Source organism: Nomia melanderi, chromosome 2 (assembly GCF_051020985.1).
Source record: "Nomia melanderi isolate GNS246 chromosome 2, iyNomMela1, whole genome shotgun sequence".
Lineage (NCBI taxonomy): Eukaryota > Metazoa > Arthropoda > Insecta > Hymenoptera > Halictidae > Nomia > Nomia melanderi.
The window spans coordinates 7,120,101-7,136,930 of NC_135000.1; the positions used below are offsets into that span (position 1 = coordinate 7,120,101).

The window sequence follows — 16,830 nt, forward strand, 5'->3', positions numbered from 1 at the left end:
GCTGATTCGTTGGAAATTAGGTCTTAATCGGATAGGTTCTAATTAATCCTGGATCAGGATCGACTTAGGTTCTAATAATTGTCGCAAGCTTAGGCCTGCTTTAGGCCTTGCCGAGGCGGCAATTAATTTCGAGTTAAACCTAGCCAGCTGCTAATTAATTGTGAAACAATACCTACGGAATCTGCATGATAATTAGCCACCGGTTAATCTTCGTCGAAATTAGTGCCAACTTGTGCTTTCTATATACATAGTATGCAGTGAACTCAAACGTGAAGAGAACGAATCCTCTGGATATAAGAAGCTGGACTTCCTTCGAATACACTAATTAAGGAAGTGGCTTAAGATGAGCGTTGCAACAGGCTCCGGATTAATTAATTCGAATTCGAGAACGCACTGTTCTTCCGTGGGTAGGACCGATATGAGTTCGAGCGTGTTTCACGTCGAGGCACTAATCCTAACATTAAGTTCTCACGACAATACGCATGGGTATGTAATTAGCTAATGATATGTGAGGATGTGCTTAATTGTTAAATGTGTCCTGGGGTGCGTTGCACGCTGGGAAAGCGCATACGGCCCGGAATAAACTCTATTCACGAAGGTGCCGTCGATTCTCCCGCGAAAACGCCACGGTTCGCCCCTGTCCAGGGTCAAGCCTCGCCTGGGGATCGATTATCATTGACCTAAACTCCTGGTAAAGCGAAACTAGCCTTCCGTGTATCTTAGAGTCGAGTGGCTTTCGCGACGTCGCATACTTTCACGGATACCTGAACCCGAGGAAATATTTTTCTGTCTACTTTCGGCTTCCTTTCGGCTGAGGATCGTGTATCGTTGACTTATATTATTGAAAACTGTTTATAGGCCTTCGTAAGTGACATCGAAAGTATGAACGAATTAATGTTACGTCGTTTCTTCCTTTTTATCGAGATTCTGTAAGTTGGATTGGATTCTCCGAGTTGGATTTCAGACATGTTGGTGTTGCGAGTCGGTTATCGTTGACTTGGATTACTTAGAAATGAAAGTTACTGGGTTAGGTATTTGAAATTTTAATATGCATCTTCGATGTTAACGTGAAATACAAGTTGGATATCATTGATTCAAGCTTTTGTATTATTTAGATTGTGAATCTATTTCTGTAAGATATACCATTGATCTATACTACTTTCAAAGTAAAATTTCTTTACTCAGTTTCAAGTTAAATATTCTACATGTGTATTCATGATTCAGATTTACGTTGTTAATCAAATATTTTCAATTCGAACCATTATTCAACCAAAGTACACAAGATATATAAACCAAGCCTGAATTATTATTGACTTAAACTACTAAAAAGTCCAACTCCAAGCTATACAGAGGCAAAATTCAGCTTCCACTAAATTAGTAATTCGCAGAGCGCATACCGTGGCGTGGAACAGTCGAGAAACTCGACGACGGACGATAGTCTAGAGCCAAAAAACGCAGCCTATCACACTCACGTAGAAAATATGTTCGCTTTTATCTCGCTTTAATCAAAATACCAAATCCTCTTTTTCTCTCCTCCCTTCTCCCTTTCGCATACTTTTCTCTTCAATATGTGTGCACACGATGATCGATCACTCTCTACGTAAAACATTTCTCTCTCTCTTTCTCTCTCTTTCGATCACTCTATCACACATTCGTTCATTTTCTCTTTTTCTCTCTCTCTCTCCGTCTATATATATATATATATCGACAGAATTCGAACTCTCAGGCTATATATATATATATATGATATATTTATATAGGTGATATGTACGAAATGGAAGATTCATGTTTCGCCGTTTCCGTTCCTCGCGAGACAAGCCAGGACGAGAAAGCTGTTTTCGGTTCCCTTCGTTAAGCTCGTTCGAATCTCTTTCCCCTTTCCCCAACTTTTTTTACCTTTCTTTTCATTTCTTTCTTTTTCTTCATCTGCTTTTTCCTCACTTTTTACTGTGCTTTTATATTTCTCTCACATTTTCTACTTTCTTTCACCTTTCTTTCCGTGTTCCACTCGCTTTTACTTTTCCCTCGTTTTCTATTTCCTTTTATCCCTCCCATTTCCCATTTTCGTTCATTTTTCTTTCATCTTCTATTTCCCTTAACTTTTCTCTCATTTCCTATTTACTTTCACCTTTCTCTCGTTTCCCATTTCCCTCCACCTTTCCCTCATTTTCTATTTCCCTTAACTTTTCTCTCACTTCCTATTTACTTTCACCTTTCCCACATTTCCAATTTTCTTCCACTTTTCCCTAATTTCCCATTTTCATCCACCTTTCCCTCATTTTATATTTCCCTTAACTTTTCTCTCATTTCCCACTTTCTCCCAAATTTCTCTCATTACCTGTTTTCTTTCACCTTCCCTCATTTCCCATTTTCTTCCACCTTTCCCTCATTTTATATTTCCCTTAACTTTTCTCTCATTTCCCACTTTCTCCCAAATTTCTCTCATTACCTGTTTTCTTTCACCTTCCCTCATTTCCCATTTTCTTCCACCATTCCCTCATTTTATATTTCCTTTAACTTTTCTCTACCTTTCCAACTTTCTCCCCCTCCACTCCATTCCTACATTTTTCACCCTTCCCTCTATCTATTTTCACCTATACCTCCCCTTTTATTCCCTTTTACCTATACCTCCTTTTTATCGCTTTCCCTTTTCCTCCCTTTTTACCCCTTTCATCTTCCGTCCTACATCTACATTTTTTCCCTTCCTCTCCCTTTCTATTTCCTCTACCTCTCTCTCTTTCCCTTCACCTTTCCCTTACTTTCCACGTTTCCCATCGACTTACCCCTTCGAATTCCTACAGGATCAAGCTTCCCCTCGATTTTTCCAGTTCCTCGTTGCTCTCTGAGGGAAACTTTCTTTTCGAACCCGGTCAGAGTCCCCTATTCCACTGTACTCCTTCCTCACGCGGTTCCCCTGGAACTATTCGAGTCGCGAAACTTGTTGCACGTGTTCCAGCGAACTCCGGCCGGGTTTAGGTCCGATTAATTCATGGTCCGAGAGCTGGGCCAAGGTTACACGTGCGGTTTAGGGGTGCGGAGTGTACAGTTAGCCCTTTGTTCAGCTGTGATTGGTACTTTGAATTAAATTTTTAGATTTTACACGTTTCGCTTGTTCTTCTTATTTTACGCAGGGAACTTGGATATTGAAAACCGCTTTCTCTTCCATAACAGTCCGACGGCGATAGTTGGTATTTATTTTTCTGTTTTATGTCTGTATCACGCGTTGAATGTTTCATGGGGATTTTCGTAGAATTTTGGAATTTTTGTTTGGCTGGCAAGAAAGTTTTCTCGTTTGTTTCTTGTGAGATGTTCGTTAAAGTTAATAGAAATTAGGGATATAAGGAAAATTGTACTGTATATTAAAAATCGAAATTGGAATTATAATCGAAATTCAAAATTGTAAATTAGAGATTGAAGTTGGAATTGGAGTTGAATACTGTAAATCGAGATGTTAAACTTCATCGTTTTGCAAAATTTAATATTAAATTACGAATTTAATGTACCATAGGTTAATAATATGAGAAATTAATATATTAAGTAAAGTTGTTTAATAAATTGAAATATCATCATTCCGCGAGCTTCGGAAAATTTTATTTTTGGGAATTTGAAAATTTAGATAGTGGACCCACAAAATGGTAAATTCATATTTTAAATAAAACGCAAATATTATGCTGTACCATTTAGTAAGCTCTGAAGCTTCACTTTTGGGAGTATGAAAATTTAGACGACAGTAAATTTAACGTGGCCACTCTTGCTTGTGTACATTTTGCGTTTCGGTGTAGGCAATTTTCGCGCAGTTTTCATAGAGCATGAAAAAGTATTATTTTTTCTAGAGTAATTGTAACGGACGAGGTAAACAAGAAAGCCTTGTGGTTATTTTTTTCAATTTAACAGTCTAAACAAATAAACTGAGAAATATCAGAAAATTGTCCAGCTACAAACGACTCAGTTCAATAAACTTCAATTTAATCGAACATTTTTTTCCCTGTTTAATGAACTAAAATGTTTCTACAAATGTCTTGAAAAAGCACGAGACACTTTTATCAACATTTCATTCGATATTTATAAACAAGAATATTGAAGTTTCATATAATATTATACGATACAATATCACTTTACTTTTTCGTCACAATAAAAAATATTATAATAATTAACACCCACTGATTCTTATGCAAAATAGTAAAGTGTACTTCTGAATGTTTGATTCAAACGTTTCGAGTATGCGTTACAAGTGAAATGGTATATTTCCAGGAAGTTCTCTGACGAAAATTAATTTAATGAAGGGAAACCTGTCTTCAAACTGAACTTTCTCAGAAAACGTCAGAAGACCTTCTTGCCAACCTAACATATACAATTAACGTTCGGAAGTTTGGAAGCGTTCGTGGTTGAAAAAAAAATTCCTTTGCCGGCACGTTAAAAATAATAAAGTTCCATACACAAGGGAAACTTCTTCGCTGCGACTGTAATTATCAAAAAATTCTTTGTTTCAAAGGAACGTTCTTATATTCTGAGTTCTGTTACTTTGAACATTCAAAAATAAATTCTTCTGTAACTTTCAACTTTCTTTTCCCATATCCTCGTATGTAATACATATTTATATATATACCTTATATACATATACTATAAACCATCTGTATCCTCATTTACAAATGTAATTACATATAATTACATGCATGCATATAGAAGTAGTAATTTAGAAAGAAACTTTATATTCATATATCACATGTATAATTCATAAACGAACCGATATACTGTATTATATATCAATATAATTCATTTACACTATCTCCTTCAAACAGATGCAACAATGTTCTCCTGCAAAACCCCTTAAAATTTATATTTTACTGATATGTATTTTATATTCGACTATCGACGCAACAAATTTGTCAAGGTCCATCGACAAACGAGATGAAACATGTATAATATACAAACAATTATATATAATTATCATATTTATATATATATATTTTTATAAACAAACGAATAATAATATATACTTCGATACAATCGATTCATATCGAGCACCATTCCCAAAATTGATATTCCATTGATATGTATTTTATATTCAACTCTATCCACAAAGAGTCTCTCAAAATCTATTGACAATTTCCAACGATAAACCAATTCAACATCAAACCTGCCGAATAATTAAATTGACTTCAATGGTGCATCTATCGAGACTTTAATCGATCTACAATACAGTTTACGTATTGTTAAATCAATTTCTTGAATAATTTCTCAGAGAAACATCTTATCTTTTGAATAAATCTGTTGTAGTCATATTCGACATAGCAAATAAAGTTCAACAAAACTAAATATTCCTCATTTCTTGTAAATTCAAATTAATTATCATTATACTGTTAACAATTACACTTTGGGACAAACGTGGCCTAGAATTTTTCCCTTTTTTCAATAAATTATTAATGACAAAGTAGTTGTATCGTTCATAAAGAAATAAATCGTAGGACAAAGGGTTAAACGCGTGTCAGAGGTCACTCGCCGTTGGACTGTTAATTGAACGACTGTCCCGAGTTGAACGATCGCGGATCACTGTCATGGCGCAAGCACTGCGATCGAGAAAATCACCAGGCGGCCCTTATAACGATAGATCTATCTTAATTCCTACTATTTTAGCCCTTTCTCTCTCTCTCACACACACATACACACACTCTTTCTCTCTTTCTCTAATTTTTCACTTTCTCTCCCTCCTTCTCTCTCTCTCTCTCTCTCTCTCTCTCTCTCTCTCTCTCTCTCTCTCTCCCACACTTGCTCTCTCTCTAATATGTCACTGTGTCTGTGTATCTGTGTGTCTGTGGACCTAAGTTCACGGAAGAAAATTACACGGGTGCCTTAATTGTCTTACGTCTACGTCAACCTGCTTGACGGCACACGTAATTAGATATACAGAGCTGGTATACGCGTCGGGCTGTTGCGCGCGGAACTCTGGGATCGTCACGTTCTCCAATTCCTTTGGGAATTCCGTATCTTTCTTCGAATTAACACATTGACTGCCACGTCACCTAAATTCCGGTGACACCATTTTTATAGAAACTTAACACGTTAAATGCCATGTCAGTCACCGATGACGCTTCAGAATTACTTGAACATAATCGTAACATGTAAAATAATCGCTGTCGAATCAAAATGTTTAACACTTTGACCACCACGTCACCTAAATTTCGGTGACACCATTTTTATAGAAACTTAACACGTTGAATGCCATGTCAGCCACCGATGACGCTTCAGAATTAATTGAGAACAATCGTAACATGTAAAATAATCGCTGTCGAATCAAAATGTTAATACATAGACTGCCACGTCACCTAAATTTCGGTGACACCATTTTTATAGAAACTGAACACGTTAAATGCCATATCAGTCACCGATGACGCTTCAGAATTACTTGAACATAATCGTAACATGCAAAAGAACCGATGTCGTATCAAAATGTTTAACACTTTGACTGCCATGGCGGTCACCGATGACCGGAGCTTTCAAATTACGAAATAATCATCACTTGGAAGGTAATTGATTCCGAATACGAATTTTCTGTGATTTTCATATTAAAGAATTAAGAATTCATTGTAACTTTGCTATAGAAAGGATAAGTGATACAGAAAACGCTGACGGTTTCCGTGGCAACGTGTTAATAATTAACTAAGTTGATAATAGTGTAATGCAACGATTGTAACGTTAAATAGATTTTGTGGCGTTTAACGTGTTAAGTTTATTCATTTTCGTTGTGGCTTATTAAACGAATCGAATTTCCTTCAGTGTGTCGGATATAAAAAAGATAGAGCAATTATTACAAAGAATCTTGACTTTTTAGTTTCTGATTAATTATGAAATCAGTTTCGACTACGTAGCAGTTGTGACGAGTGGTTACTAGACAGTCAAAGTGTTAAACACTATTGTTGCATCGGAGTTTATAATACTTTGGTACATTTTTGAAACGTCGGTTCAACCGGTGTGAACGTTTGTTTGGAGCTGGTCGACGTGTCTGCTCTGTGTGGACTGTGAACATTAATGTGAAGTGGGAATTTTTGAGAAGTTAGTTCGGAGGCTTGATATTTTCGAAAGTTCGCGTCGCAGATTTGAGGTTTACGGAAGTTTGACTGCCAAGTTCGGAAACTTGATTTGTAAATTATGAGTTGATGGTCTTAGAAGTTCGTTTCGCAAATCTGCTTTGTACACCGAGAACTTTTGAAAATAGATTCCGCAAATTCCGAAATTTCGAAACGTGGTTCGTAAATGTTCAGCTTTTGGGAATTTAATTTAAAACTTCCACGTTTTTCAAACCTTGTCTTGCAAAGTTCAGATATACGGAAATTTCACTTTCTCGAGAATTTCCTTCGTAAACCAGGAATTCTTAAACACTCATTCCCAAATATACAATCTCCAAATCTTTTAGACTAGAAATCCTCTCAAATTCACTTTCAACTTCAAACACCTTTCAACATTTCCCCACAGATTTCCAAACATAATCCTCACCACACAAAACCTAAAATTGCCACATTATCCTTCCAAAACTCCCAAACCATACCGCTCAAGCCTCAACATTAACCCCTTGGCGTACTATTCACTTTCGCCACTAAACTTGTGTACCATTTTACTTCAATTTTATTTCAAGAGAATACAATGATAATAGCAAAATAGTTGTTTGCTTTGTTCCGTGGGTAACGAATAACATTGATTGTTGTTAAATTAGTCTAGAAATCTTCATCACGAGTCTCACTCGTCGTTGTACGTCAAGGGGTTAATAATCAAACCTCCCTCTTCCTTCCACAGACGTAAATATCACTCCAAACACGTTCAACGACCGAAAACACATCGACATCTTTATCACCGTGAATAATTCATCGGTCGTCGCAACAAATCCCACGTTCATCCGTTTTCCAAGCGATATCCGAAAGAAGAAAACGCAACGATTTCCGATCGGAAATCCGCGGTCCGTTAACAACGGATTGAAAACAATAATTAACGCCGGTGTGCGGTGCGTTTCGGTGCGACAATGTAAATTGCGAATCCCGTTGCGCCAGACGTTCCGGCCGCAACGGCCGAACATATTTTATATGTATATATATACATACGTACAGTATGTATACGTATATTTACATCGCTTAACGGTACATCCCTTAAGTGTCTATTTTGTATCTCTCTGTTTTTTTCTTTATCCCTCCCCTTCTCCGTTTACTTTTTTTGTCGTTTTCTCTTGTTGCTCGCCTTGTAGCGTGTGTCCACGATTTAATTCACGAGGTGCCGTGCACGTTCCTCCGGTTTTTTCGAGCGAAAAAAACCTTCCTCCCGCCGCCACCCTCTACCAACCCCATGCTTTCGCTCCGTTTCAACCGGTGCATCGGGTTTCCCGCCCGGGGGGAAAAAGCGTGCGGGGAGAATGAAAAAAATTCGGGAGAAAGGAACGATGAAATTATGTTTGTCTCGCCGGGGACGTTTAATGGGGGAATTTTCGGTTGCTTCTCCCTTATGCGGGCTCACCCTTTGTACTCGAGAGGGTCTCTTGTTTGTGTTGATTGTATTGTGTGTGCTGTTTAATTGTTGAGTGGATTTGATTGTATATCGAATATTGAGATGTGAGTGAAAGTAACGAGTTCAATTGACTGAAATTTCTGTGTAGGGACTTTAAGAGTGCATCACTTCATCTGTTTTCTTTTTGATAATTGTAAAAGATTAGGAATGGAGTTTGACTCGTCTGCTTTAGTGTTAAGTGTGTCGAATTTTGTCGTGGATGTAATCTGATGTTAAGATTGATGGAATGTTTAGTATTATAAATATTATATCATCGTTGGATGGAGCTCCGATGACGATTTTTCAGAATTAGTATAGATGAGAATATGGGAATTGAGGTAGAACAGTTTCATTTCAATATTCCATGCACATTGTAAATTTTAATAATAATTTTAGCAATAACTTTAATAGTAAATTTTAATAATATTGATCTATGAATATAATCAAAGAATCAATATACACACTGATACCTCGAATCGAGTCAAGAAAGAATGGTGCCTCTCGAGTACAAGGGGTAAAAAACGAAAAATCCAATGGAATCAAGGGAAAAACCAGTTTCGTTAATTATCGTCGAATGCACCGAAAGCTCTTCGAATTTGACCTGGACTCTCCCTCTCGACCTTTGTCTTCCAAACAAACGAACCCCACGATCTTCGACCTCACTGTGCACCCCAACAATTGTACACAGAGACAACCCTCCCCCACCCTGGATAGATTTTTCTCTTTTTTTTTCGTCCGTTTTAAAGGCGACTTTTTTTCGGTTTTCGTTACGTTTTGTTCCTATGTAGTTAATTTAATCGATGATCCGCTTCAGAAGCGGACGACACGACAGTAGACAGTAAAACTCTACTTTACCGACGGTATTGTCATGGTATCTGTGCCCATCGTCCAAGTCCAGATCAAAATTGTGTGCCTGTACGCCATCTCTGGTCCATTTACGGGGAAAAGAAACGATCGATCGGTCGATCGGCCGGATCGCGGTGTCCATTAACCGCCCGAGTCTCTTGTTTTCACCCCTTTGCACCCTTTCGTCCCTTAAATTTCGAGGAACTTACCTTTAATTCACGTGATCCTACCGTTTTCTTCGAATAACAGAGAATTCTTGGATAACTCCATTGTTTTCCTCCCATTTCCTTCGAATAACAGAGAATTCTCGAATGTTTTCCTCGCTTTTCTCTCATTTCTCGAGAAGAAATGGGAACATTTGAGTTTCAGAAGAATCGAGGAGATCGCCGAGACCGGTTTCTTGTTCGGTTGCTGGAGAATCGAGGAATGTTCGTTTCACGGTTTGAAAGTGACACTTTTCTCATTGGAAACTGCGTTGACGAAGGATCAGGCAGTATGCAGCAGTGGTCGATGAAATTTGCATTGTAAATTCGCAGGTGTGTGTTTGTAATTTGGCAATTTGAATTTTTGGAATGTGGGGTGATTCAATTTGTGACAATTGATTTCTATATTTCAGTGATTCTTATCCGTTGATGGTAATTTAATGGTAATTATTGAAATATAAATATGTAATGAAGTTTATTTTGTTGGAGAAATATTAATAAAGAAATTTAATAGTTTGACGATTGTTTCTTGGAATTTTAACTTTATTATATTATCCTTACTTTTGTATCAAGTTGAATTAAGGTGAAAGCGAAAGGAAATTTAGTTCTTTACATTTGGAATTCAATTATCTTCATTCTTTGACCTACGTGCAGACGTCTAAAATTAAAGAAGCTTTGCAAGCACATTCGAAACTTTTGAAGAGGAAAGTTTTGTTAAAATCGTATTATTCAAGATACTTTGTATCATTATACTGTTATAAGCTAAAAACGGAGTAAATTACTTTATACTGAAAATTCAGCTCACTTGTTCAATTACGTTTCCTCCGTAAATTTCATTATTAAATTGAGGCAAAAGGATCCGAAATGTAATCAGTGGACACTTCATAATGGTAACATTTATATTAAAAAAGGGAATGTTAACCGTTTGCACTCTGAATTTCTCTTACATTATTTCCTGGATAACTCAGTATTATATTTTAACTAGGATATTTTATTCGAATGGAATTATAAAAAAAAAGATAGTTTATTTTTGAAGATAGCATAATAATATAATCTATTTGAAAAATATCTTGACAAAGAATTATATCCATGAATAAAACTAACATCACGCTCGATATAGCGCAAAGGATTAATATAATCAAAGGAAGTTAGGAATGAAAGTAAAATTCCAAGTTAACCTTTGTACTCCTCCAAATGCGTTGTTCGAATCGATTTAATTGAAAATAGTTGGAATACTTCACGAAAGAATTTTCATTAAAGGTGCAATAAGAAAAAGTAAAATAAATAATATATCTCACTCGATCAAATAATTTTAGAAAAAATCCTCTTATATGAAAGATCTACTATTCAAAACTTCAAATACTTTATCTCAAATTTTCTATTTGCATCTAATCATTTCTAAAATATTCAGATCGAAATTTAACGTATCAAATAAATGTTCCAAAATATTTAAAATCAAACCTAAAAATTACTTTTACCATCATAAACAATTACCAGCATCAATAAAAATCATATCAAATCAATTTTCAACCCAAAATATTCAAAATCAACCTTAAAAGTTGCTTCCACCAACAGAATCACCAACACATTAAAAACAATTTTTCAACCCAAAACAAGCTAAAACTCAAAGACTGCTTTCATCAATATAATCAATTACCAATAACAACCCCAAAAATAATAAAAAGAATTCAACCCAAAGCATTCAAGCTAAAGTTCAAAAGCTACTGTTACCAGCATAATTACCAACAACACTCAAAGCACTTTTCCAAGGAAAACCTGAAAAACTGCGAAATAAATTCCGAATCTCTGCGTGATACCGAAAAATCTGGGAAGCTCTTCAATTCGATATCACACACCGCGACGCATTCTCCAAAAAAACAATGCAACGTTCAGCCCGACGAAATTTCCATGGCCACTGCCGCATTTCCAACGATTTTCCCCGGAGCCCGCCGGAAAAGGCGAGTTTGCCCGATTCCGCGGCGCGAACAAGCGGACCGTGAATTCCTCGTGAAACTGACACGAGATCCACCGTCGTGCTTGCCCCTCGCCCCCTCCCCGACACGATTTCAAGCCGCGCTCCTCCTTTTTCCTCGAAACGAGCGACTGGCAACGTTTCGGACTCGCAGGCAAGCTTGGGACATCGGTCTGCACTTAGCCCGTTCAGTTTTTGCGAATCCTCGGGCCACTTCACGGGAATCAGGGTCTAAGCGTGGCCATTGTTGGCATTGGTCTTCTTCGAAAGGACGATTGATCTTTCGTTTGATCGTTCAAATGGGATGGAAAACGGTGTCGGAGGATTTCGAGAATCGGATTAAGGATTCCTGGAACTTTCGGGTCCCCTTGAAACAGAGATCCATCGTTTAAATGAGGGTTCCAAGCCTTCGCTTTCTGGGTTTTCGTAGAATTCGATGCCTTCGAGCTTCTACGAAGGTAGAACATCGGTTACAGGTTATCCAAGGATTGTCCTGATGATTGTCCCGCTTAGAAACTTCGCAAAATGAACAAATTTGATTGGTAGAATTCATCCCCTACACGGAGATTGTCTTTGCTTCAGGAATTGTTCGAACGATGTTCAAGGATTAAGGTGTCCATGGGAAATGGATGTTGAGATAGTTAGCGAATCCTCCGAAGCCAAGAACGACGTTTTTATTCAGCGACGTCGTCTAAATAAAAATTCTCCCAGCAGCTCCTTTCAATTTCCGGCGGAGCCGCAATCTTCGAGCTCCCAGAAGGCCCCGAAACAATTTCCCGAAGTCTTTCCGTTGAGTCCTCACGTAATACTTCCCGGAACGAAGAATTTCCAGTCGAAAAATGACGCGAAAGGCCGGTCCAACCTCCGGCATGTCCCAATTCCTCGAGAACTTTCGCGCAAACCGGCGAAAAATCGCGTGTCAGCCGTCCTGGACGCGATCCAAGCGATCCTCGATCCTTCTATCGCCCGCCCGCCCCCTTCCCGTGCAGCTTTTACGTAGAACGTAGCACTTGTTGAGCGTTTCGCTAACGAATCTTCTATCGCGTGCCCACTGATTCCGCGAACAGGTGGTTAACGGACGCCGCAGCTGAGAAACTTCGATTTTTCCTATCGATCGTAGATCTATCGGTCGTTGTTAGATCAATTTTTTAGCAATCTCAATTGTCTCTATCCACATTCCTTTAAATTTCTTCTTCCTGCGAGCTCTACGAAGTCACGTGACTTTGATTTGCCAATTAGTTCCGCGAACAAGTGTTCAACGGAGGCCATAGTTGAGAAATTTCGATTTTTCCCATCGATCGTAGATTTGTCGATCAATTTTTTAGCAATCGCAACCGTCTCTATCCACGTCCCTCCGAATTTCCCATTTCAACACGAGCCCTACGTGCCTTCTTTCTCCTACTTCCTCTGAACGTCGACAGATGCCTCTGGAGCGAAGCTACGGGTCGCAGGGCCGTGTCAAAGGTGATCTCAGGCCCCGGGCACTCTACATTCGACGTGCCACTAGGTACACGAATTCTTTTCGAAATCCGTCGCAGCCACTTCGCTGCCTTTTTGTCGTCGAGTGTCGCTCGCAGGTGGCTGCCAACGACGCGGCTGAAGTGTCAATTTGATTAACACCGGGTTTTGCCCGATCTCCAGCGACGAGAATTCTCGTTGAAGCCTCTCGCTTCGCTGCTCGTCCATTTCCCGCCGGTTTCTTTGGCCTCGTTTGCAATGCCTCGCGACTAGAAATTTCTCTTCGTTGAGGATCGTTGGTTGAGGAGCTTTGGTTTCATTGTCAATGGGGAGGGGCGGGAGGGGCGGAGGGGGAAAGGAGTGAAAAGGCGACGGTGACGAGAATCGTTGCGAATTCTGGCCCGGTACGCGACCCGGGTCCGCGGGAATCCGATTCCCGCGGGCGTGCGAGGCGGTTGAGAACCGCTGGCCGGCCGGCTTCAGTCCAGATGGATCCTCAACGAACCCCGTGGTGATCCCCGCGCGCGGATGTTCGAACGAACGGATTGTCGGCTGTCGGAAAAGGGTTGATCGACACGGGCCCGGGTCCCATCGATCGGTTTAGATCACTCTGGGGAGCAACAGGATCGATGAGAGGCCCGTGATCATCAGCCAGTTGCACAACTCCCTCGACGCTGATGACACTATGGCCACTGCGCTGTTGCAGGCTTCCGGCGCTGGGTCTGGAACAGAGATGATTTCCGGGATTTAGCGGAGTTCGGGGGAATGTTCGATGATCGTTGGGAGAGGTTATGTGTTTCGGACTTTTGACATGTTGCTATGCGGGTCACAGGCGACCCATAATCGAATTGAATTACTGTTGATTCAATTAAACAATGCTTCGAAACATTTCTGTGTTACAGACAATGCTGCCTAACATGAAATAATAGACTAACCCTTCGAATGATCGAATTATTTGAAATATTAATTACCTCTGTGGATATTATCTCGGTATATAGTGTAATTATATGGTATAAATGATTATTAACAGCATTGATATTAATTTATGAATATTAATTAACGGAAAATAGTACTGGACAATTAGATAATTAATAATTTTCAAGTAATCCTAAGCGTGCTACTGTAATTACAGAAATTAAAAGTTCAATCCTTAATTTCTTATAATCAACCCTCATCCCCCATACTCAATATCAAAGTAACCAAGTATTTCTCAAAGCTACCCTCCCTCCTCCAACTCACATTTTTCCCTAATGCCTACTAATTAGTAACACGTAATTACATAATTCCAACTCTCGGAAAGTTTCCTTGGAATTACCGAATCCCATATTTTCAGGATCAATTATTTCACCCCGGATCATTCCGCCCTAAAAGTTCCACCGACAATGTTTCTCAGGATTATTTGATTCCCAGATCCGAGGGCTAATTAGCCTAAAACTCAACGGACCGAGAACTCGGAACGTTCGTCTCGGATCGTCTTCGAGGCCACTCACCCCCGGTCCACCCCTAGCCTCGCCTGATTCCGCATTCCCTTTGACAAAGAGTTTCGGAACCGTCTGATGAACAACCGAAAACGGAAGAGGCTAAGGAACAAGCTTTTCCACGGTTCTTTGTAATCCGCGGGCGAGACGCGAGCGGAATCCGCGAGATTGCGACGCCAGCCTGAAGAATAAGGGAAAAAATCGCCCGGAGGATAACGAGTTTCCGGTTCCACGTGATCTTCCCTTTGCCTTTTCTCTTCCGTCCTGCCCTCCGGCACCTGCGATCAGTTGTTTTATGAAGTGTCTGGATCGGCGAATGGAAATTCCGAATAATCTTTTTGTGATATTGTTAAACCTCCGTTGCGGTCGGTTTTCGATCGGAAACTGAATTTCAGGGGTTCGAGGAATCGAGAGGTTAAGATAGGAAGGATCTTTTAATGTAGTGTTCAGTTGTTCGTTGTCTTTTGTTAGTAATCGTTGAGAAGTTGACTGAAATGAAATAGGAAAGCAATTTCATTCTCCCTTGTTTTTCCTTAAATATCAAGCAACTCTGTTTTCATCTTCGTTGAAGTCAAGCAATCTTATTTCTCTTTAATACACTAAATTTAAAAATAACATAACTTTTTCAAGTATCTCTCATTGCGAGTAATCAAGAGAAATAAGATTGCTTGACTTCAACGAAGATGAAAACAGAATTGCTTGATATTTAAGGAAAAACAAGGAAGAATGTCCTTAGCAAAAGGAAAAAAATTGCTTGACTTCACAAAAGAAAAGAAAATTCACTCGGATGACAAGCAAAATAAATATAAAAAGAAATCAATAATAAAATTGCTTGGCGCTAATAACGAAAGGAAGAAGGTTAAAACAGCCTGACCACGAACAATAAAAGACAGAATCACTTCTCCTTAGCAAAAGAAGAAAAATAAAATTGCTTGACTTAGAAAAAAGCATTGCCTGATCTTCAACGAAAAGAAAAGATACAATTGCTTAGCTACAGCGAAAGAAGAATCAAATTGCTCGACCTTCAACGGAGAAATAAAATTGCCCGACTTCGACAGAGGTGGAAAAATAAAATAGAATTCACTTTTCCTTTCCTCGCTCGAGACTTCCATCCAAATATTTGCGCGTCTAGAGTGCCTGTCGGGCCAGGCAAGGGGGGAAAAAAGAAGGTTCGCGTTTCACCCTTATTAAAATTACCGCTGATCACTGGGCCGAGATTAACAGGTTGCCGGGTGGCTATTACGAGCCGCCGGATGATCTCGTGGGTGATGCCGCGATAATCCGTTGGACCTTGCTCCGCTGAAACACCGCTATTAAGCGTGGGGCGATCGATGATAGCCGAATCACGCGATCGTGATTTACACGGGCGACCAAAATGGCGCGGGACCGCCACTTATTGTCCTCTTCACCGAAGGGGACGATCCTCCGGACTGCTTGGGCGGATAACGAGTCGCCACTTATCGTGATTACTCGATTCGAACACTCTGCGCATTGTCCTTTCTTTCGTTCCTCGAACGAACGATCGGTAATAAATATTTTCGGCAAATGGGGATTCGATGCTTTGACCGGTTAACCCTTAGCACTCCAGGTTGTTTTGTGACCTATCAGGAATTGCAACCAATTTTAGCGAAAATTAGAAATGCTATAACATTTCTTCGATCTTTTAGTTTCCTTGTTAGTACAGAATTTGGATGTGAACATCGAATAATTTTAGGGTGGTTTCTTTAAGATTCATTAAAATATTTAATATTATAACTGCTGCAATATTGGAGCCTACAGAGTTCAAAGGGCTAATCCTTTCTCAAATTAATTAATTATTCAAACAGCAAGAGATCAGCGTACAGCTTCTTGCGTTTTTATTGTTCAACCAATTGATATATAATTTAGCTTCGTCTGGTTCCAGAATAATTTTAGGGTGGTTTCTTTAAGATTCATTAAAATATTTAATATTAGAACTGGTGCAATATTGGAGCCTACAGAGGTCAAAGGGTTAACTGTGGAATTTAGTTGGGAAAACCTCTCGTTCTGCGCGCAATAAAGTCGAAAAATGGAGCGTGTACTCGTCGAACGTACAAAGAATTCACGCAGAGTATATTTTAATGAAAGATCAGAGCGAAACAAAGAAGAATTGCATGTTTATGCGAAAAAATAAAGAATTAGTATCGTGTCAAGCTTTACGATGACGTGTATACTCGTCAAACACAGTTAACTGGTTAAAGATAATATTTGTTTATCATTGAATTCCACAGGATTCGGTTGAATTTAATTCTATAATAATATTATGATACCTGGTCAATTACAAGAGATTCTTGTGAGTAAATATTAAATATTGACCAGATATTGTTAT

General features: G+C 39.0%; 1 protein-coding gene across 1 annotated transcript in view; it reads right to left on the bottom strand.

Annotated features, from left to right (window-relative positions):
• Positions 1–2,388: 2,388 nt before the first annotated feature.
• The window catches only part of AChE-2 (acetylcholinesterase 2), a 163,684-nt gene continuing 149,242 nt past the window's right edge, over positions 2,389–16,830 (bottom strand). The window contains exon 6 of the mRNA XM_031973762.2: positions 2,389–13,727. Coding sequence (XP_031829622.1) covers positions 13,606–13,727 — 122 coding nt within the window. The 3' untranslated portion in view covers positions 2,389–13,605. The remainder of the gene's footprint in view (positions 13,728–16,830) is intronic.